This window comes from Nerophis ophidion, linkage group LG18 (genome assembly GCF_033978795.1).
Source record: "Nerophis ophidion isolate RoL-2023_Sa linkage group LG18, RoL_Noph_v1.0, whole genome shotgun sequence".
In the NCBI taxonomy this organism is placed as follows: Eukaryota; Metazoa; Chordata; class Actinopteri; order Syngnathiformes; family Syngnathidae; genus Nerophis; species Nerophis ophidion.
In genome coordinates, this window is record NC_084628.1 from 43,840,346 (window position 1) to 43,861,282 (window position 20,937).

Sequence of the window (20,937 nt, forward strand, 5' to 3'; positions counted from 1 at the left end):
CCAAGCAGCTTGGTGAAAAAAGGTCCACTGTTGGAGCAATCATTAAAAAATGGAAGAAGCTAAACATGACGGTCAATCTCAAAGGGAGTGGAGCCCCATGCAAGATATCACCTGCTGGGGTCTCAATGATGCTAAGAAAGGTGAGGAATCAGCCCAGGACTACACGGCAGGACTTGGTCAATGACCCGAAAAGAGCTGGGACCACTGTTTCCATGGTGACTGTTGCTAATACACTAAGACATCATGCTTTGAAATCATGCATGGCACGGAAGGTTCCCCTGCTTTAACCAGCACATGTTAAGTTGGCCAATCACCATTTGGATGATCCAGAGGAGTCAATACTAGGGATGCACCGATTAATCGGTAACCGAATATATTCGGCCGAATATGGCAAAAAAAAAAGCCACATTCGGCCTTCGGTGGAATGAGTTAAGAACAAGGCCGAATAGTGGCGTGTGACGCAATTTTTAGACGCGGTGACGCAATCAACCAACGTGCGGTGATGTTGGGATATGTTGTGTACCTGTATAAGTGTATGAGGTTACAAGCACACACTTATTGAGATTTAGTGGGGCCTCTGTTTACATTATTAGCCTGTTGTGTAGGCTACCTGTATAAGTGTATGAGGTTACAAGCACACACTTATTGAGATTTACTTGAGCCTTCTGTTTACATTATTAGCATATCTACTGTGGCTAAGCAGACTTTTGCCAAAAGGACAATAATTCATTTGTTGTGGGTTTACCCACTTTAATGCACTTTATTTTTTTTTGGAATGCATGTTTTGTTTGAAGGCCTAATATAAATGAAAAACTGTGCTTTTTTCGAAAAGCAAAGGCTACTGGAATATTAAAAAAAATGTCAATATTCAATAAAAAATTACTTTATTTGAAAAACATGTCTAAATATTTTTTCTAGGCTATTTATGCAATATTAAATTTGTTTTGAAAAACTGCATTCATTATTCGGTATTCTGCCTTCGGCCAAGCGTTTAAATTTTATTCGGCTTCGGCCACAAATTTTCATTTCGGTGCATCCTTTGTCATGGGAGAAAGTTTTGTGGACAGATGAGACCAAAATTGACCTTTTATGTCATAATTCCACTATGCGTGTTTGGAGGAAGAAGAATGATGCGTACCATCCCAAGAACACCATCCCCACTGTGAAGCATGGGGGTGGTAGCATTATGCTTTGGGGGTGTTTTTTCTGCTCATGGGACAGGACAACTGTACTGTGTTAAGGAGAGGATGACTTGTGAGATTTTGGCCAAAAACCTCCTTCCCTCAGTCAGATAATTGAAGATGAGTCGTGGCTGGATCTTCCAACATGACAATGACCCAAAGAACACAGCCAGGAGAACAAAGAAGTGGCTTCGTAAGAACCACATGAAGGTTCTGGAATGGCCTAGCCAGTCTCCAGACCTAAATCCAATTGAACATCTTTGGAGGGAGCTGAAAGTCTGTGTTGGTCAGCGACAGCCCAGAAAGCTGACTGATCTAGAGGAGATCTGTGAGGAGGAGTGGGCCTAAATCCATGGCCGGCTTTACGCAGGGGGAAGAGGGGGCAGAGCCCCCTTAAATAAATGTCTTGCCCCCTCAAATCAAAATTTGAGAAAACAAATTTGAATAAACTCACAAAATTACTACATTACAAGTTGACAAAATTATCTGCACTAGCGGAAAAATTTGCCGAAAAAGGGACACACACGATATAGTAGTGTCGGCTTCCCTCTCATCCCTCCCTCCGCTGTGCGTGTATTCAACATTCCACAGGCTGCGCAGCAGACACACACCCCTCAGCCCTCAGCAAACATCCAATCACTGTTGCATTATGAAAGTAAAAGAAAAGGAAAAGTTGTCTACATTTCTCATATACTTGTTAGGATGGGTGTATTTGTGTAGTCTTATCTGTCATAAACACGCTTATCGTCGCAGACTTTCGGTGCTACGGAGTTCCTTTTTTTTTTTTACAACTTGACGAGAGCAGTGACAGCGGAGGCTCTGAGCAGCAGTGGTTTGGAAGGCAGAGAGCCTCCACTGTCCCTGTAACAAGCTACAAGTCATTGATGATGCTGTTAATGAGGGTAAAAATGAAACATGAGGTATATATCCTGCTTAGCAGTCCTCCTCTGCTGTCCTCTGTTCAGAGCGGAGTCCCTAGCAACGGCCCGTTTTACTTAGCAACGGTCTGGCAATCGACTGCTGGAATTCTTTTTCTGTAGTTTTTCTTGTAATTCTACATAGTCAACCTTTAATGTTTCAATCTACATTTTGTAATAAACAAATTATAAGTTTCATTTGATATGACCAAGACACCTAAAAACAAAAACACAGCCGTTTTCATCAATTTACAAGCAAGTGGGCAACACACATACATTGGAGTGAATGAATGTTGTGCCCACATTCTGTTTTATAAATTAGTTTGAGATTCTTTTTTATTATTATTCCTCAGACTACCTTTCAGTTTTGTAAATATTGACTGTAGTGTGTGAAGTCCTACTTTGGGTCAAAATGTATTTGAGAGTTAGGCCATCCAGTTAGGATAAATGTTATGTTGTGGTTGATCAAATCTGGATGAAGGATGTTTTATTTTATTTTATTCATTTATTTTTATTTGTATTTTTCAGTTTCCCCCATGAGGGATTGCCACCTTATTGTGGTCAGGGGGTGTGTGTGCCTCAGTGACCGTAAGAGCTACACCAGCAGGAGCTTAGTCTTCAGGTGGGACACCCAAGTTGGACAGGTCTGAAGGTAGAGGCCTGACAAAGTGCAATCCACTACTCCAGGTTGGGGTTGGACACATAGCTAAAGACCCATTTCAATGAAGAAAGCATCGTTACTATAAGCACAGAAAAAAAGGTGCTGGAGCATGATGTGTACACATGATGCCCCCTTCACATTTCTGACTGCCCCCTCATATAAGCATGCCTAGAACCGCCCCTGTCTAAATCCCTCCTGCAGTCTGTGAAAATTTGGTGAAGAACTACAGGAAACCTTTGACCTCTGTAATTGCAAACAAAGGCTAATTTACCATATATTAATGTTGGTGTTCAAATACTTATTTTCAGCTTTATCACACAAATAAATTGTTAAAAAAATCATAGATTGTGATTTCTGGATTTTTCTTTTTAGCTTATCTCTCATACAGTGGACATGCACCTACTGTGGACATTTCAGACCCCTCCATGATTTCTAAGTGGGAGAACTTGCAAAATAGCAGGGTGTTCAAATACTTATTTTCTTGACTGTATATACCCGGCGGCAGTTCAAGGAAATACGGTACTTTAGCTAAGTTTTACTCAGCCCTCCGTCTGCTTCCTTAACTGCTTTCCACAACACTGTGACAGTTTTATTTGGCCAAAGACATACTGTGGGAAGTACAACCAATATGTTCCTTTCTATGTGCCATTCCTGCATATTCTAATTTTCTACTCATTTGCACTTTATCGCACTCTGCAATGGCGTATTTATTTAGTTTGTTAGCCCTTTGTCTGTGGTACATTTTGTTTTATTAATAAATTATTGACATGGTCTCAATTTGAAGTGAAAGCTGTGTTTACATAATGTATGTTTAAAAGGGAAAATGCGATAAAATATGTTTTAATTAGCAGTAAATGATCGGGATTTCAATATTTATGAAAATAATCAGGATCTCGCGGTCTCCGTTCTAATTCATTCCAAAGGTGTTCAGTCGGGTTCAGGTCAGGACTCTGTGCAGGCCAGTCAAGTTCGTCCACACCAGACTTTTTCATCCATGTCTTTATGGATCTTGGGATTAATATTTTGGCCATAATAGCGCAGCTCTTTTAACCTATTTAAAACATGTCATCAAAAATATATATTTATTGTGAGAAATCATTAAGATGATCAGTGTTTCCACAAAGATAAATATCATTAATTATTAATAATAACACAGTTAAAGGTGCTATTTCTGGCAATTTATTTAAGTGTGTATCAAACTGGTAGCCCTTGGCATTAATCAGTACCCAAGAAGTAGCTCTTGGTTTCAAAAAGGTCGGTGACCCCTGCTCTAAATCAACGGGACAAAAGGTGTGAAACAACACATAATGAGGTTGCAAGGGAGGGTGGATGGCACCATACGGAGCATTATTTTACCCAGGAGAAGAAAGAGGGCAGAGGTGAATATAATGCTGGAAAAAGAACATTGTGAGAAGGAACACAGGATTGTGGAAATGAAGGCTAAATAGGACAATTTCTGGACAGATAGGGTCCCGTTTTCTAAAAACGTACCCACAATGCTCGGCGTCATTTCTCCCGATGACATCTAAAACGTCCAAAGCCAATTACCTCTCATGATGAGCTCAGAAGCAAAGCTTCTCAAATGGCGTAAGCGCAGGGAATCTAAAATGGTGCCACAGCGACACTATGTTGCCAAAAGTATTTGACCACCTGCCTCGACTCACATATGAAGTTAAAGTGCCATCCCATTCCTAACCCGTAGGGTTCAATATGACCTTTTGCAGCTATTACAGCTTCAACTCTTCTGGCAAGGCTGTCCACAAGGATGCGGAGGGCTTTTATAGCAAAGTTCCAACATTCTTCCAAAAGCGCATTTGTGAGGTCGAGAAGGCCTGGCTCTCAGTCTCCGTTCCAACTCATCCCGAAGGTGTTCTGTCGGGTTCAGGTCAGGACTCTGTGCAGGCCAGTCAAGTTCATCCACACCAGACTCCGCGTCCATGTCTTTACGGACCTTGCTTTGTGCACTGGTGCACAGTCATGTTCCCACAAGGTTGGGAGCATGGAATTGTCCAAAATGTTTTGGTATTGTTAGAATAATTATGTGTAAGTCATCACATAACTCTTATGCTCATAGACAGTTGCTAGAGTTATTGTCAATTGTGCTGAAGTTGTACTTTTATATCTGTGCAAAGGGACAACTTGCAATCTTAGATTGCGAGTCATCTTGTATTAGTTTTGACACATGTCAAAAGTGGTAAAGGATTGGCCCACATGTTGGTACCGGTACTAGGGATGTCCCGATCCGATATTGATATGGGAAATCAGTCCGATATTAGCACAAAAAGTGAATATCGGATTTTATCGGACTGAATCTAAACGCTCCGATATAAGCTGTCCATTTTTCCGCTGCAGCACTTCTATAATAGCTAGGGGTGTAACGGTACGTGTATTTGTATTCAACCGTTTCGGTACGGGAGTTTCGGTTCGGCACGCGGGCGTACCGAACGAGTTTGGAAGCAGAAGTCTTCACAAGCTGCTCTGCTTTCTGCGTCTGTCTGAGCAGTGAGCACCCAGCATTGTCCCGCCCACACAACCATCCGATTGGTTACATACAAAGCCAATCAGCAGTGCTTATTCAGAGCGATGTAGTCAATGCTTTAGCGTCGAGCAGAGATATTCGTTTAGCAGGGGAGGAGCGGACTCTACCCTAATTGTACTAAACACTTCCCAGTCACAACTATTACAAACATCACTATGAGCCCGTTGACCTTCTAGAACAGGGGTAGGGAACCTATGGCTCTCGAGCCAGATGTGGCTCTTTTGATGACTGCATCTGGCTCTCGGATAAATCTTAGCTGACATTGCTGAACATGATAAGTAATGAATAATTCCGCTGGTAATCCATCCATCCATCCATCCATTTCCTACCGCTTGTCCCGTTCGGGTCGCGGGGGATGCTGGTGCCCATCCACGCTGCATTCACAGCGTTAAAAATAAATTCATTGATGAATTGATTAACGTGGAACCCGACTTAAACAAGTTGAAAAACTTATTGGGGTGTTACCATTTAGTGGTCAATTGTACGGAATATGTACTGTACTGTGCAATCTACTAATAAAAGTTTCAATCAATCAATCAATCCATCCATCCATCCATCCATCCATTTTCTACCGCTTATTCCCTTTCGGGGTCGCGGGGGGCGCTGGCGCCTATCTCAGCTACAATCAACGTTCAAAATATAAAACATTCTTATGCATTTTAATCCATCCATCCATTTTCTAGAAGTCCCATTCATGGTAAGAAGTTTATTTATTATCAGTTAGCTTCAGAATAACAATGTTATCAAAAAGAACAAAATACTTATTATACTCTAAAGATGTTGGCCGTACTTAAAAATGCACGCATTTAGTTGTATTCAGTGTTAAAAAATATGATATGGCTCTCACGGAAATACATTTTTAAATATTTGGCTTTCATGCCTCTCTCAGCCAAAAAGGTTCCCGACCCCTGTTCTAGAAACTTAAACTGCAGCTCAGCTAGCTCACAGTATAGGCTTGAGGTGAAGGCTAATTAGCTTTTAATGTAACGTCAGCTCATTTTGCTCTGTGTGTGTGTGTGTGTGTGTGTGTGTGTGTGTGTGTGTGTGTGTGTGTGTGTGTGTGTGTGTGTTAGGGGCAGCAAAGCCCCTGTCCATTGTGTTTAGGGATGAATAGTCTCTCCTATTGCAATTGTACTATTTTTCAGCAATAGTTACATGAATCATTAGTAATGTAGCAGCCTAGTTTTGAATAGCAGGGTCCCTGCTCTCACATGTTGATAAAAATACAACATTTACATAATAAAAGTCAAATACAGGCTTCATAAATACTGTAATAAATTAAGCTTGATGAGATGACATTAAACAGTTTCAATGGAAACTGTTTAATGTTGCACTTTTTATATGTAGAAGAAAGGTTTTTTCATTTTATTTAATTAAAGCAACAATTTGAGGCAGTTTAATGTGGATTAACGTGGGCAGAATTATTACAGTGTTCCCAATGTTAAAAGGATAAAGCCATTGTTTACAAATTTGGTAAATAAATAACCCAAAAATTTATATTTTGGTGTTGTCTTATTGTACCGAAAATGAAGCGAACCGTGACCTCTAAACCGAGGTACGTACTGAACCGACATTTTTGTGTACCGTTACACCCCTAATAAGAGGTGACTCTGGTGTGATCCCACTCCAACACAGTAGGTGGCGGCAATGCCCCTTAATTAGGGTCCTTGGCCCATGGCAAAGGACCCAATTGAAACTGCTGTGTTTTATTATTATTCCGCACCTACGCGCTGTAATTTGACCCCCTTAACATGCTTCAAAACTCACCAAATTTGACACACACGTCGGTATAGCAAACCTTCCCAACATATTAAGCAACCAATCCCCCAAAATGAAAATTGCGCTCTAGCGCCCCCTAGGAAAAAATTGCAGACAAAACTGCATGTAACTTCTGTTAGGAATGTCATAGCGACATGAAACAAAAACTCCTATGTAGGTCTGACTTAGACCCAATTTTCATACACTCACTTCTTTCAGCAAAAATCTACAGGAAGTTGGCAAAAACCCCTTCAAAATAAATTTTTTGCAAAAAATGCCATTTTTGCCTCTTTACGCTGTAATTTGACCCCTTTAAAAGGCTTCTAAAGTCACCAAACTTGGCGCACACATAAGGACTGGCGAATATTGCGATCTAATGAAAAAACCAAACCCCAAAACTCAGAATTGCGCTCTAGCGCTATTTTTGAATAAAACACTGAAAAAACTGCTCCTAGGAAGAAAACACAGACAAAATTGCTTGTAACTTCCGGTAAGAATGTCGGAGAGACATGAAACAAAAACCTCTATGTAGGTCTTGCTTAGACCTACATTTCATAGATTGACAACCCCCAACAAAAATCAACAGGAAGTTTGCAATCCCCCCTTCAAAACAAAAGTTTTGTAAAAACCGGTCACCTATCTTCAAACATTATCTCTTCTGAGTGCATTTGTTGTTTTGGCTTCAAACTCGCACAGGAGAGAGATTGAACCCTTCTGATTAAAAGTATAGAACAGAGTTTTGATAAGTTCTCAGGTTTTGATTTTACGCGCCTTCAAAGAACCCCTGTACAGAGTCTCCTAAAAAATGTCATTTTTGCCTCTTTGAGCTGTTATTTGACCCCCTTAAAATGCTTCTAAACTCACCAAACTTGACACACACATCAGGTCTGGCAAAAATTGCGATCTGATGAAAAAAATTAACCTCAAAACTCAAAATTGTGCTCTACCGCCCCCCTAGGAATACAACACGGACAAACTGCTCCTAGGAAGAAAACACAGACAAAACTGCTTGTAACTTCCGGTAGGAATGTCAGAGAGACATGAAACAAAAACACTATGTAGGTCTCACTTAGACCTACATTTTAATAATTAACGCTTATCCGGCCGTGGGTCTCGGGGGCAACAGCCAAAGGCGGACCCGACCAACGCTGCTTGCAGCTTTAATTAACGTTGGTGCCGGCCGCGGAAGAAGAGCGTCTGTGATCCAGCACGCACAGCCCACGTGATCAACAACAACGACAAGGCGTGTGCTTGCAGCAAAGTGGAGTGAATCACTCCACTTTGCTGCAAGCACATCACTACTAGCGATGTCGGCTGTGTGGAAGTATTTTAACGTCAACTCGGACAAAGACGTTGCCGCTAAATGCAACATTTGGCAGGCGCAAGTGTCCCGTGCAAGGGAGTGGAATTGGGTAGGGACGCTAGGGACACGTCCCTACCAATATCCAGCCGCTACTGTGTAGTCACTATCAATACAAGCGCTGCCCGTAATGTTTAGTCCATGATTACGGCACAGAAAGGGTTAAATGTTGGTCTCTGCTAGAAGTCCCGCCCCTAACCTAAATATCACTCCCTGATTGGTTGCCACTTTCATGCTAACTTACGTGTGATTGGCTGTCCCCGCTGTCACGCCTTCTGCTTGTAAAAGCTAGCCTACATGCTAGTTGCTAGCGAGCGGACGAGAGGCAGTGCAACTCGGTGTAAGTTGGAAGTTGTAAGTAAGTGTAAGTAAGTGTAAGTTGTAAGTAAGTGTAAGTTGTAAGTAAGTGTAAGTAAGTGTAAGTTGTAAGTAAGTGTAAGTTGTAAGTAAGTGTAAGTAAGTGTAAGTTGTAAGTAAGTGTAAGTTGTAAGTAAGTGTAAGTAAGTGTAAGTTGTAAGTAAGTATAAGTTGTAAGTAAGTGTAAGTAAGTGTAAGTTGTAAGTAAGTGTAAGTAAGTGTAAGTTGTAAGTGTAAGTTGTAAGTAAGTGTAAGTTGTAAGTAAGTGTAAGTTGTAAGTAAGTGTAAGTAAGTGTAAGTTGTAAGTGTAAGTTGTAAGTAAGTGTAAGTTGTAAGTAAGTGTAAGTTGTAAGTAAGTTTAAGTAAGTGTAAGTTGTAAGTAAGTGTAAGTTGTAAGTAAGTGTAAGTAAGTGTAAGTTGTAAGTAAGTGTAAGTTGTAAGTAAGTGTAAGTAAGTGTAAGTTGTAAGTAAGTGTAAGTTGTAAGTAAGTGTAAGTAAGTGTAAGTTGTAAGTAAGTGTAAGTAAGTGTAAGTTGTAAGTGTAAGTTGTAAGTGTAAGTTGTAAGTAAGTGTAAGTTGTAAGTAAGTGTAAGTTGTAAGTAAGTGTAAGTAAGTGTAAGTTGTAAGTGTAAGTTGTAAGTAAGTGTAAGTTGTAAATAAGTGTAAGTTGTAAGTAAGTGTAAGTAAGTGTAAGTTGTAAGTAAGTGTAAGTTGTAAGTAAGTGTAAGTTGTAAGTAAGTGTAAGTTGTAAGTAAGTGTAAGTTGTAAGTAAGTGTAAGTTGTAAGTAAGTGTAAGTTGTAAGTGTAAGTAAGTGTAAGTTGTAAGTAAGTGTATGTAAGTGTAAGTTGTAAGTAAGTGTAAGTTGTAAGTAAGTGTATGTAAGTGTAAGTTGTAAGTAAGTGTAAGGTGTATGTAAGTGTAAGTTGTAAGTAAGTGTAAGTTGTAAGTAAGTGTAAGTGAGTGCAAGTTGTAAGTAAGTGTAAGTTGTAAGTAAGTGTAAGTTGTAAGTAAGTGTATGTAAGTGTAAGTTGTAAGTAAGTGTAAGGTGTATGTAAGTGTAAGTTGTAAGTAAGTGTAAGTTGAAAGTAAGTGTAAGTGAGTGCAAGTTGTAAGTAAGTGTAAGTTGTAAGTAAGTGTAAGTGAGTGCAAGTTGTAAGTAAGTGTAAGTTGTAAGTAAGTGTAAGTAAGTGTAAGTAAGTGTAAGTAAGTGTAAGTTGCAAGTAAGTGTAAGTTGTAAGTAAGTGTAAGTTGTGAGTAAGTGTAAGTTGTAAGTAAGTGTAAGTTGTAAGTAAGTTGTAAGTAAGTGCAAGTTGTAAGTAAGTGTAAGTTGGAAGTAAGTGTAAGTAAGTGTAAGTAAGTGAAAGTAAGTGTAAGTTGCAAGTAAGTGTAAGTTGTAAGTGTAAGTTGTAAGTGAGTGCAAGTTGTAAGTAAGTGTAAGTTGTAAGTAAGTGTAAGTAAGTGTAAGTTGCAAGTAAGTGTAAGTTGTAAGTAAGTGTAAGTTGTAAGTAAGTGTAAGTTGGAAGTAAGTGTAAGTTGTAAGTAAGTGTAAGTTGTGAGTAAGTGTAAGTTGTAAGTAAGTGTAAGTTGTAAGTGCAAGTTGTAAGTAAGTGTAAGTTTGAAGTAAGTGTAAGTAAGTGTAAGTAAGTGAAAGTAAGTGAAAGTAAGTGTAAGTAAGTGTAAGTTGCAAGTAAGTGTAAGTTGTAAGTAAGTGTAAGTTGTAAGTGTAAGTTGGAAGTAAGTGTAAGTAAGTGTAAGTTGTAAGTAAGTGCAAGTAAGTGTAAGTAAGTGAAAGTAAGTGTAAGTTGCAAGTAAGTGTAAGTTGTAAGTAAGTGTAAGTTGTAAGTAAGTGTAAGTAAGTGTAAGTTGTAAGTAAGTGTAAGGTGTAAATAAGTGTAAGTTGTAATTAAGTGTAAGTAAGTGTAAGTTGTAAGTAAGTGTAAGTTGTGAGTAAGAGTAAGTAAGTGTAAGTTGTAAGTAAGTGTAAGTTGTAAGTGTAAGTAAGTTGTAAGTTAGTGTAAGTTGTAAGTAAGTGTAAGTTGTAAGTAAGTGTAAGTTGTAAGTAAGTATAAGTTGTAAGTAAGTGTAAGTAAGTTGTAAGTAAGTGTAAGTTGTGAGTAAGTGTAAGTTGTAAGTAAGTGTAAGTTGTAAGTAAGTGTAAGTAAGTATAAGTTGTAAGTGGGTGTAAGTTGTAAGTAAGTGTAAGTAAGTGTAAGTTGTAAGTAAGTGTAAGTTGTAAGTAAGTGTAAGTTGTAAGTAAGTGTAAGTAAGTGTAAGTTGTGAGTAAGTGTAAGTTGTAAGTAAGTGTAAGTTGTAAGTAAGTGTAAGTAAGTGTAAGGTGTAAGTAAGTGTAAGTTGTAAGTAAGTGTAAGTTGTAAGTAAGTGTAAGTTGTAAGTAAGTGTAAGGTGTAAATAAGTGTAAGTTGTAATTAAGTGTAAGTAAGTGTAAGTTGTAAGTAAGTGTAAGTTGTGAGTAAGAGTAAGTAAGTGTAAGTTGTAAGTAAGTGTAAGTTGTAAGTAAGTGTAAGTAAGTTGTAAGTTAGTGTAAGTAAGTTGTAAGTTAGTGTAAGTTGTAAGTAAGTGTAAGTTGTAAGTAAGTGTAAGTTGTAAGTGTAAGTAAGTTGTAAGTAAGTGTAAGTTGTGAGTAAGTGTAAGTTGTAAGTAAGTGTAAGTTGTAAGTAAGTGTAAGTAAGTATAAGTTGTAAGTGGGTGTAAGTTGTAAGTAAGTGTAAGTAAGTGTAAGTTGTAAGTAAGTGTAAGTTGTAAGTAAGTGTAAGTAAGTGTAGGTTGTGAGTAAGTGTAAGTTGTAAGTAAGTGTAAGTTGTAAGTAAGTGTAAGTAAGTGTAAGTTGTAAGTAAGTGTAAGTAAGTGTAAGTTGTAAGTAAGTGTAAGTTGTAAGTAAGTGTAAGTAAGTGTAAATTGTAAGTAAGTGTAAGTAAGTGTAAGTTGTGAGTAAGTGTAAGTTGTAAGTAAGTGTAAGTAAGTGTAAGTTGTAAGTAAGTGTAAGTAAGTGTAAGTTGTGAGTAAGTATAAGTTGTGAGTAAGTGTAAGTTGTAAGTAAGTGTAAGTTGTAAGTAAGTGTAAGTTGTAAGTAAGTGTAAGTTGTAAGTAAGTGTAAGTAAGTATAAGTTGTAAGTGGGTGTAAATTGTAAGTAAGTGTAAGTTGTAAGTAAGTGTAAGTTGTAAGTAAGTGTAAGTAAGTATAAGTTGTGAGTGTAAGTAAGTGTAAGTTGTAAGTAAGTGTAAGTTGTGAGTGTAAGTAAGTGTAAGTTGTAAGTAAGTGTAAGTAAGTGTAAGTTGTAAGTAAGTGTAAGGTGTAAATAAGTGTAAGTTGTAATTAAGTGTAAGTAAGTGTAAGTTGTAAGTAAGTGTAAGTTGTGAGTAAGAGTAAGTAAGTGTAAGTTGTAAGTAAGTGTAAGTTGTAAGTGTAAGTAAGTTGTAAGTTAGTGTAAGTTGTAAGTAAGTGTAAGTTGTAAGTAAGTGTAAGTTGTAAGTAAGTATAAGTTGTAAGTAAGTGTAAGTAAGTTGTAAGTAAGTGTAAGTTGTGAGTAAGTGTAAGTTGTAAGTAAGTGTAAGTTGTAAGTAAGTGTAAGTAAGTATAAGTTGTAAGTGGGTGTAAGTTGTAAGTAAGTGTAAGTAAGTGTAAGTTGTAAGTAAGTGTAAGTTGTAAGTGTAAGTTGTAAGTAAGTGTAAGTAAGTGTAAGTTGTGAGTAAGTGTAAGTTGTAAGTAAGTGTAAGTTGTAAGTAAGTGTAAGTAAGTGTAAGGTGTAAGTAAGTGTAAGTTGTAAGTAAGTGTAAGTTGTAAGTAAGTGTAAGTTGTAAGTAAGTGTAAGGTGTAAATAAGTGTAAGTTGTAATTAAGTGTAAGTAAGTGTAAGTTGTAAGTAAGTGTAAGTTGTGAGTAAGAGTAAGTAAGTGTAAGTTGTAAGTAAGTGTAAGTTGTAAGTAAGTGTAAGTAAGTTGTAAGTTAGTGTAAGTTGTAAGTAAGTGTAAGTTGTAAGTAAGTGTAAGTTGTAAGTGTAAGTAAGTTGTAAGTAAGTGTAAGTTGTGAGTAAGTGTAAGTTGTAAGTAAGTGTAAGTTGTAAGTAAGTGTAAGTTGTGAGTAAGTGTAAGTTGTAAGTAAGTGTAAGTTGTAAGTAAGTGTAAGTAAGTGTAAGGTGTAAGTAAGTGTAAGTTGTAAGTAAGTGTAAGTTGTAAGTAAGTGTAAGTTGTAAGTAAGTGTAAGGTGTAAATAAGTGTAAGTTGTAATTAAGTGTAAGTAAGTGTAAGTTGTAAGTAAGTGTAAGTTGTGAGTAAGAGTAAGTAAGTGTAAGTTGTAAGTAAGTGTAAGTTGTAAGTAAGTGTAAGTAAGTTGTAAGTTAGTGTAAGTTGTAAGTAAGTGTAAGTTGTAAGTAAGTGTAAGTTGTAAGTGTAAGTAAGTTGTAAGTAAGTGTAAGTTGTGAGTAAGTGTAAGTTGTAAGTAAGTGTAAGTTGTAAGTAAGTGTAAGTAAGTATAAGTTGTAAGTGGGTGTAAGTTGTAAGTAAGTGTAAGTAGGTGTAAGTTGTCAGTAAGTGTAAGTTGTAAGTAAGTGTAAGTAAGTGTAAGTTTTGAGTAAGTGTAAGTTGTAAGTAAGTGTAAGTAAGTGTAAGTTGTAAGTAAGTGTAAGTAAGTGTAAGTAAGTGTAAGTTGTAAGTAAGTGTAAGTAAGTGTAAATTGTAAGTAAGTGTAAGTAAGTGTAAGTTGTGAGTAAGTGTAAGTTGTAAGTAAGTGTAAGTAAGTGTAAGTTGTAAGTAAGTGTAAGTAAGTGTAAGTTGTGAGTAAGTATAAGTTGTGAGTAAGTGTAAGTTGTAAGTAAGTGTAAGTTGTAAGTAAGTGTAAGTTGTAAGTAAGTGTAAGTTGTAAGTAAGTGTAAGTAAGTATAAGTTGTAAGTGGGTGTAAGTTGTAAGTAAGTGTAAGTTGTAAGTAAGTGTAAGTAAGTATAAGTTGTAAGTGAGTGTAAGTAAGTGTAAGTTGTAAGTAAGTGTAAGTTGTGAGTGTAAGTAAGTGTAAGTTGTAAGTAAGTGTAAGTTGTAAGTAAGTGTAAGTTGTAAGTGAGTGTAAGTTGTAAGTACGTGTAAGTTGTAAGTAAGTGTAAGTTGTAAGTAAGTGTAAGTTGTAAGTAAGTGTAATTTGTAAGTAAGTGTAAGTTGTAACTAAGTGTAAGTTGTAAGTAAGTGTAATTTGTAAGTAAGTGTAAGTTGTAAGTAAGTGTAAGTTGTCAACATGTTCGGCATTTGTTGTTCCTGGCACACGGTAGCTAGATGGATTTTAATATCAGTGCTGTGATTGACATTGTGTTTGTGTATGTTTGCGTGCATATTCTTCTTCCTCCAAACACCACCAGTTGAGTTGATAGCAAAATGGATACATGGATGATACAGCAGAGGATTGGGAGAATGTCATGTGGTCAGATGAAACCAAAATAGAACTTTTTGGTATAAACTCAACTGGTGGTGTTTGGAGGAAGAATACTGAGTTGCATCCCAAGAACACCACACCTACTGTGAAGCATGGGGGTGGAAACATCATGCTTTGGGGCTGTTTTTCTGCTAAGGGGACAGGACGATTGATCCGTGTTAAGGAAAGAATGAATGGGGCCATGTATCGTGAGATTTGGAGCCAAAACCTCCTTCCATCAGTGAGAGCTTTGAATGCTTGACCAAATACTTATTTTCCACCATCATTTACAAATAAATTCTTTAAAATTCCTACAATGTGAATTCCTGGATTTTTTTTCACATTCTGTCTCTCACAGTTGAAGTGTACCTATGATGAAAATGACAGACCTCTGTCATCATTTGAAGTGGGAGAACTTGCACAATCGCTGGCTGACTAAATACTTTTTTGCCCCACTATAATCTCACTAAAACACTAGTAACACAATAAGCAGATACGGGATTTTCCAGAATTATCCTAGTAATTGTGTCTAATAACATCTGAATCGCTCCCACTGTATAGTCTTTTTGTTTTTTTTCTAGTCCTTCACTCTCGCTTTCCTTATTCACAAATCTTTCATCCTCGCTCAAATTAATGGGGAAATCATCGCTTCTTTCTGTCTGAATCGCTCTCGCTGCTGGTGGCCATGATTGTAAACAATGTGAGGATGTGAGGCGCTCCACAACCTGTGAAGTCACGCTCTGCTACTTCCGGTGCAGGCAAGGCTTTTTTATCAGCACCAAAAGTTGCCAACTTTATCGTTGATGTTCTCTACTAAATCCTTTCAGGAAAAATATGGCAATATCGCGAAAGTCAGTAGACTGTGCAGGTGTACATCATGTGGAAGTCAGTAGACTGTGCAGGTGTACATCATGTGGAAGTCAGTAGACTGTGCAGGTGTACATCATGTGGAAGTGACACTTGCATCTATAGTTTGTTGACGGATCAAACCCAACATGGAGCGACAGCGGTCAAAAGAGGTCTTACTTTCATCAGGGTTGGGTGAGGCCAGGATGGCGCTGTGTTTCCTCTTCACCTCCTCGACTTTCTCCGCCAGAGACTCGATGAAACCACGGATCTCCTCCACCTGCCGACAGACGGAGAGAGCGTGAGAGCTTTAGAGGCGCTCTGCACGCCGAGACAGGAAGCATCACCAATGACGCTAAACCCAAGTCATCATTATCATATTAAGGCTGAAATGAAAGAGAGTCTTCATGCGCGTCACTTCTGGGACATTAGGACCAGTTCCCAGAACGGAAGCCAAACGCAAACAACATTTGCGTTTCAAAGTGCGACAAAGTGATATTCAGAGTGAAAGCTATCAAAAGCAAGGCAACTCCAATTAATTCCTCCATTAACGGATGTCACAAAACTGTGTTGTGTCATATGGCGCCATTTGTCATGGTTTACCTGACACATGAAACGTGACAAATTGGGAGGGTGCACTATTCACTAGTGTTGTTGCGGTACCAAAATGTATTCTGTATCTTTTGTAAATAAAGGGGAAGACAAAAAATGTCATTATTGTCAGGTTCGTCCATGACAGTTTTGTTTTAGTTTTTCCTCTTTTGGGCGATTAATTTGAAAGCTAAAGTAAGCCTCTCTGCCATAGACATCTTTGCGGGGTTTGAATTTAACTGGATTATTCTGTCAGAGTTAATCGGTGACGGACCCCAAGATGCAGAGAAGGAGGCAGGCATTGCGTAAGAAAACATGATTTAATTAAACACCAAAACAAGAAGAAACCAAAAGGGTACCAACAAAAGGCGCGCACAAGGCGGATAACAAACTTGGCTAAGAACAAAAACACTTACAGAAGTAGACAAAGCTACAAGACAGGTAGTGGTGACATCGACACGACAATAATCCGGCAGCGACTGGAGGAGAAAACAGGTCTAAATAGTGGTTGGCTGATTGACACCAGGTGTGGCCAGGTGCCAATCAGCCACAGCTGAGGGGACACAGCACTCAGGAAACCGAACCAAAATAAGAGTGCAGACAGGAAACAGACATACACAGAGGAAAAACTAAAACAAAACCAAATTGTCAGGGACGAACCTGACAATTATTGGCTTTATTTTAACAAAAAATCTTAGGGTACATGAAACATTTTATAATTGTAATTTAGTCCTTAAATAAAATAGTGAATATACTAGACAACTTGTCTTTGAGTAGTAAGTAAACAAACAAAGACTCCTAATTAGTCTGCAGTAATATATTGTGTCACTCATACACCTATTATTTTGTACACGTTATAAAGAACAAACTGTAAAACATATTAATCCACTTGTTCATTTACTGTTAATATCGGCTTATTTTCTCTTTTAACATGTTCTATCTACACTTCTGTTCAAATGTAATAATCACTTATTCTTCTCTTCTTTGATACTTGACATTAGTTTTGGATGATACCACATATTTAGGTATTGATCCGATACCAAGTAGTTCCAGTAACATACAATGAAATATAATACCTAATACACCAGTAATATTATGGTTAAAAAATACTGATGTAAAGGGTAGGTGTTGTTCTGTTTTAGCATGTTCTATCTAAACTTATTTTGAAATGTAATAATCAGTTATTCTTCTCTTCTTTGATCATTTACATTAGTTTTGGATGATACCACATATTAGGTATTGATCCGATACCAAGTCGTTCTAGTATCATACAATGAAATATAATACCTAATACACCAGTAATATTATGGTTAAAAAATACTGATGTAAAGGGTAGGTGTTGTTCTGTTTTCTGTTTTAACATGTTCTATCTAAACTTCTTTTAAAATGTAATAATCACTTATTCTTCTCTTCTTTGATACTTGACATTAGTTTTGGATGATACCACAAATATGGGTATCGATCCGATACCAAGTAGTTACATGTTATTGGTTATAGTTTAAGTCCTCGTGTGTCCAGGGAGATATTTACTGACTTCATAAATGTAATATAAATTAAAAATATTGATGAAATCATCGCAGTATCGACTAAATGCGCTCCTGTACTTGGTATCATAACAGTGGATGTCAGGTGTAGATCCACCCATGGCGTTTGTTTACATTGTCATGGCCGGTGAGCTATTGTATCCTCCTAAGTGTGTAGTGAAGCATGTTTAGCTATTCCTAGTCCTGCAGTGATAATGGTACTTGTAAGAAACTTACTTTATTTGTCGCCATGGAGGAGAAGATTAGTGATTTAGAAGTAGCTAAAACACTGCGGATGGGCGTCAGCCGCCAGCTAGCTAGCCATGTCTTAAAGCAGCTCTTCCTGAGGGTGTTTCAGTGTTATAACTTCACCTTTATTTTGACTTTTTATACCAAAATGCGTCGTTCTCCCTCTTCTGTCTACACACTGTGTCTGCTTGTAAGTACTCTGTGTGTATGCGCTGCCGAACATGCTCCTCTGCTCGTAAAACCAGCAATGTCACCAGGTGACGACGACTGGGGGGTGAGGGACTGGTACTTTTTTTTTTTAAGAGGCGGTATAGTACGGAATATGATTCATTAGTATCACGGTACTATACTAGTACTGGTATACCGTACAACCCTAGTGTCCACTTTAGCTGCCAGACGACAGTCGAGTGTTGAAAATCTTAAAATGCGTTTTGTGGAAAATGTGAAATATATTTATATAGCACATTTTCTCAAGTGACTCAAAGTGCTTTACATAGTTAAACCCAATATCTAAGTTACATTTAAAGCAGTGTGGGTGGCACTGGGAGCAGGTGGGTAAAGTGTCTTGCCCAAAGACTCAACGGCAGTGACTAGGTTGGCAGAAGCGGGAATCGAACCTGCAACCCTCAAGTTGCGGGCACGGCCACTCTACCAACCGAGCTAAACCGCCCCAAATCCAGTTGCCATGTTGAGTAGCGCTTTCCATCATTTTCTGTCAGGGTTATTTGTTGACGAACCCCAAGATGCAGAGAAGGAGGCAGGCATTTGGTAAGTAAACATGATTTAATAAAGACACTAAGACAAAAACAAAACCAAAAGGGTACAAACAAAAAGCACGCACATGGGCGGATAGAACAAACTAAGGGCTATGAACAAACTAATCGGAAGCAGGGAACAAAAAACAGTAAGCTACAAAACATCTACCAAATATAGCTTACCACTACGCTGCATTCCCACGACCAGTAGGAACGACAACGACAGGAGCGACATGTGACAATGATCCAGCACTGACTGGAAGACAAAGTGGGTACAAATAGGAGCGGGCTGATTGACAACGGGTGTGGCCGGTTGCCAATCAGCCGCAGATGAGGTGACAACAGCACACAGGGAGACAAACAGGAAGCTGAACCAAAATAAGAGCACTTGACAGGAACTAAAGACAGGAGATACTAAACACAGAGGAAACAAAAGACAAATGCAGAGGAAAAAACTAAAACATAGACAAACTGTCAGGGGAAAGCCTGACATTTTCAGCAGACTGCTTTGCAAAATGATTAACCCCCTACCTTCCTCGCCCGCGAGTTCCACCCATGAATGGGGCCATAGGATTATTAGGGTCCTTGGCCCATGGCAAACGACTCCACAGGAGTCCTTTGCCATGGGCCAAGGACCCTATTGAAACTGCTGTTTTATTATTATTCCGCACCTACGCGCTGTAATTTGACCCCCTTAACATGCTTCAAAACTCACCAAATTTGACACACACGTCGGTATAGCAAACCTTCCCAACATATTAAGCAACCAATCCCCCAAAATGAAAATTGCGCTCTAGCGCCCCCTAGGAAAAAATTGCAGACAAAACTGCATGTAACTTCTGTTAGGAATGTCATAGCGACATGAAACAAAAACTCCTATGTAGGTCTGACTTAGACCCAATTTTCATACACTCACTTCTTTCAGCAAAAATCTACAGGAAGTTGGCAAAAACCCCTTCAAAATAAAATATTCGCAAAAAATGCAATTTTTGCCTCTTTGCGCTGTAATTTGACCCCTTTGAAATGCTTCAAAAGTCACCAAACTTGGCACACACATAAGGACTGGCAAATATTGCGATCTAATGAAAAAACCAAACCCCAGAACTCAAAATTGCGCTCTAGCGCTATTTGTGAATAAAACACTGAAAAAACTGCTCCTAGGAAGAAAACACAGACAAAACTGCTTGTAACTTCCGGTAAGAATGTCGGAGAGACATGAAACAAAAACCTCTATGTAGGTCTCGCTTAGACCTACATTTCATAGATTGACAACCCCCAACAAAAATCAACAGGAAGTTTGCAATCCCCCCTTCAAAACAAAAGTTTTGTAAAAAACGGTCACCTTTCTTCAAACATCATCTCCTCTGAGTGCGTTTGTTGTTTTGGCTTCAAACTCGCACAGGAGAGGGATTGAACCCTTATGATTAAAAGTATAGAACAGAGTTTTGATAAGTTCTCAGGTTTTGAATTTACGCGCCTTCAAAGAACCCCTGTGCAAAGTCTCCTAAAAAATGTCCTTTTTGCCTCTTTGAGCTGTTATTTGACCCCCTTAAAATGCTTCTAAACTCACCAAACTTGACACACACATCAGGTCTGGCAAAAATTGCGATCTGATGAAAAAACCTAACCTCAAAACTCAAAATTGCACTCTACCGCCCCCCTAGGGATACAACACGGACAAACTGCTCCTAGGAAGAAAACACAGACAAAACTGCTTGTAACTTCCGGTAGGAATGTCAGAGAGACATGAAACAAAAAACACTATGTAGGTCCCACTTAGACCTACATTTTAATAATTAACATACTTTAGCAAAAATCAACAGGAAGTTTGATATTTTCACTTCAATACAACAACTGCATTACTTTCACAATGCATTAGATTCTCAAAATAGTGGCTTCAAGGCGTCTTCTAACGCTTATCCGGCCGTGGGTCTCGGGGGCAGCAGCCAAAGGCGGACCCGACCAACGCTGCTTGCAGCTTTAATTTTTTTATTCAAACTTTATTTAACCAGGAAAAAATTCCCACTGAGATTAAAAACCTCTTTTTCAAGGGAGTCCTGGCCAAGAGGCAGCAGAGTTTCACATAAAATCACATCCACATTACACATCAAAACCACAGGATGGACATCAAGTGAAACACAGATAACTGAGGCTCCTTCAAATGCTCTCAGTTTAGATGGAAAAGCATTTAAGGACAACAATTTAGTGTCTTTGTAGCATGTTCCAAGCACAAGGAGCTTTTTCCCCAGCTCAGTGTGAGCAGACAGAGAGCAACATCTGATCCTTGGATCTCAGTGCAGAAGATAATCCCTCCCCTATATTGCCATAGCAAGGCCTTTTAGAGACTATACAAATAACAAAGACTCACACACACACACACTATTTCTTCCATCTCAATGTGTGGCTTAGCAGGATTTCAAATGGCACAATAAAGGTGTGAAAAATATCTAAAAAGGTTTAAAAATGTTAGATCAGAAGGATCTGCGAATGGACTTCATTTATAAGTAAAGGTAAGACCATAATAACGTTTTTTTTGCAAGCAGCGTTGGTCGGGTCCGCCTTTGGTTGCTGCGGCCGCTTCTCAAGCCCTGATCTTAGTCAGACCTACATAGAGGTTTTTGTTCCATGTCCCTACGACATTCCTAACAGACGTTACAAGCAGTTTTGCCTGGGTTTTTTTCCTAGGGGGATTTAGAGCCCAATTGTGATTTTTGGGGTTTGGTTTTTTATTAGATGGCAATTTTTACCAGTCCTGATGTGTGTGTAAAATTTGGTGAGTTTTGAAGC

General features: G+C 38.4%; 1 protein-coding gene across 1 annotated transcript in view; it reads right to left on the reverse strand.

Moving 5' to 3' along the window:
* The window catches only part of LOC133537324 (syntaxin-1A-like), a 191,845-nt gene that overhangs the window by 97,212 nt on the left and 73,696 nt on the right, over nucleotides 1-20,937 (reverse strand). Inside the window, exons 2-3 of the mRNA XM_061878357.1 lie at nucleotides 18,334-18,388; nucleotides 15,213-15,312 (exon numbers count right to left, since the gene is read on the reverse strand). Coding sequence (XP_061734341.1) covers nucleotides 15,213-15,312; nucleotides 18,334-18,388 — 155 coding nt within the window. The remainder of the gene's footprint in view (nucleotides 1-15,212; nucleotides 15,313-18,333; nucleotides 18,389-20,937) is intronic.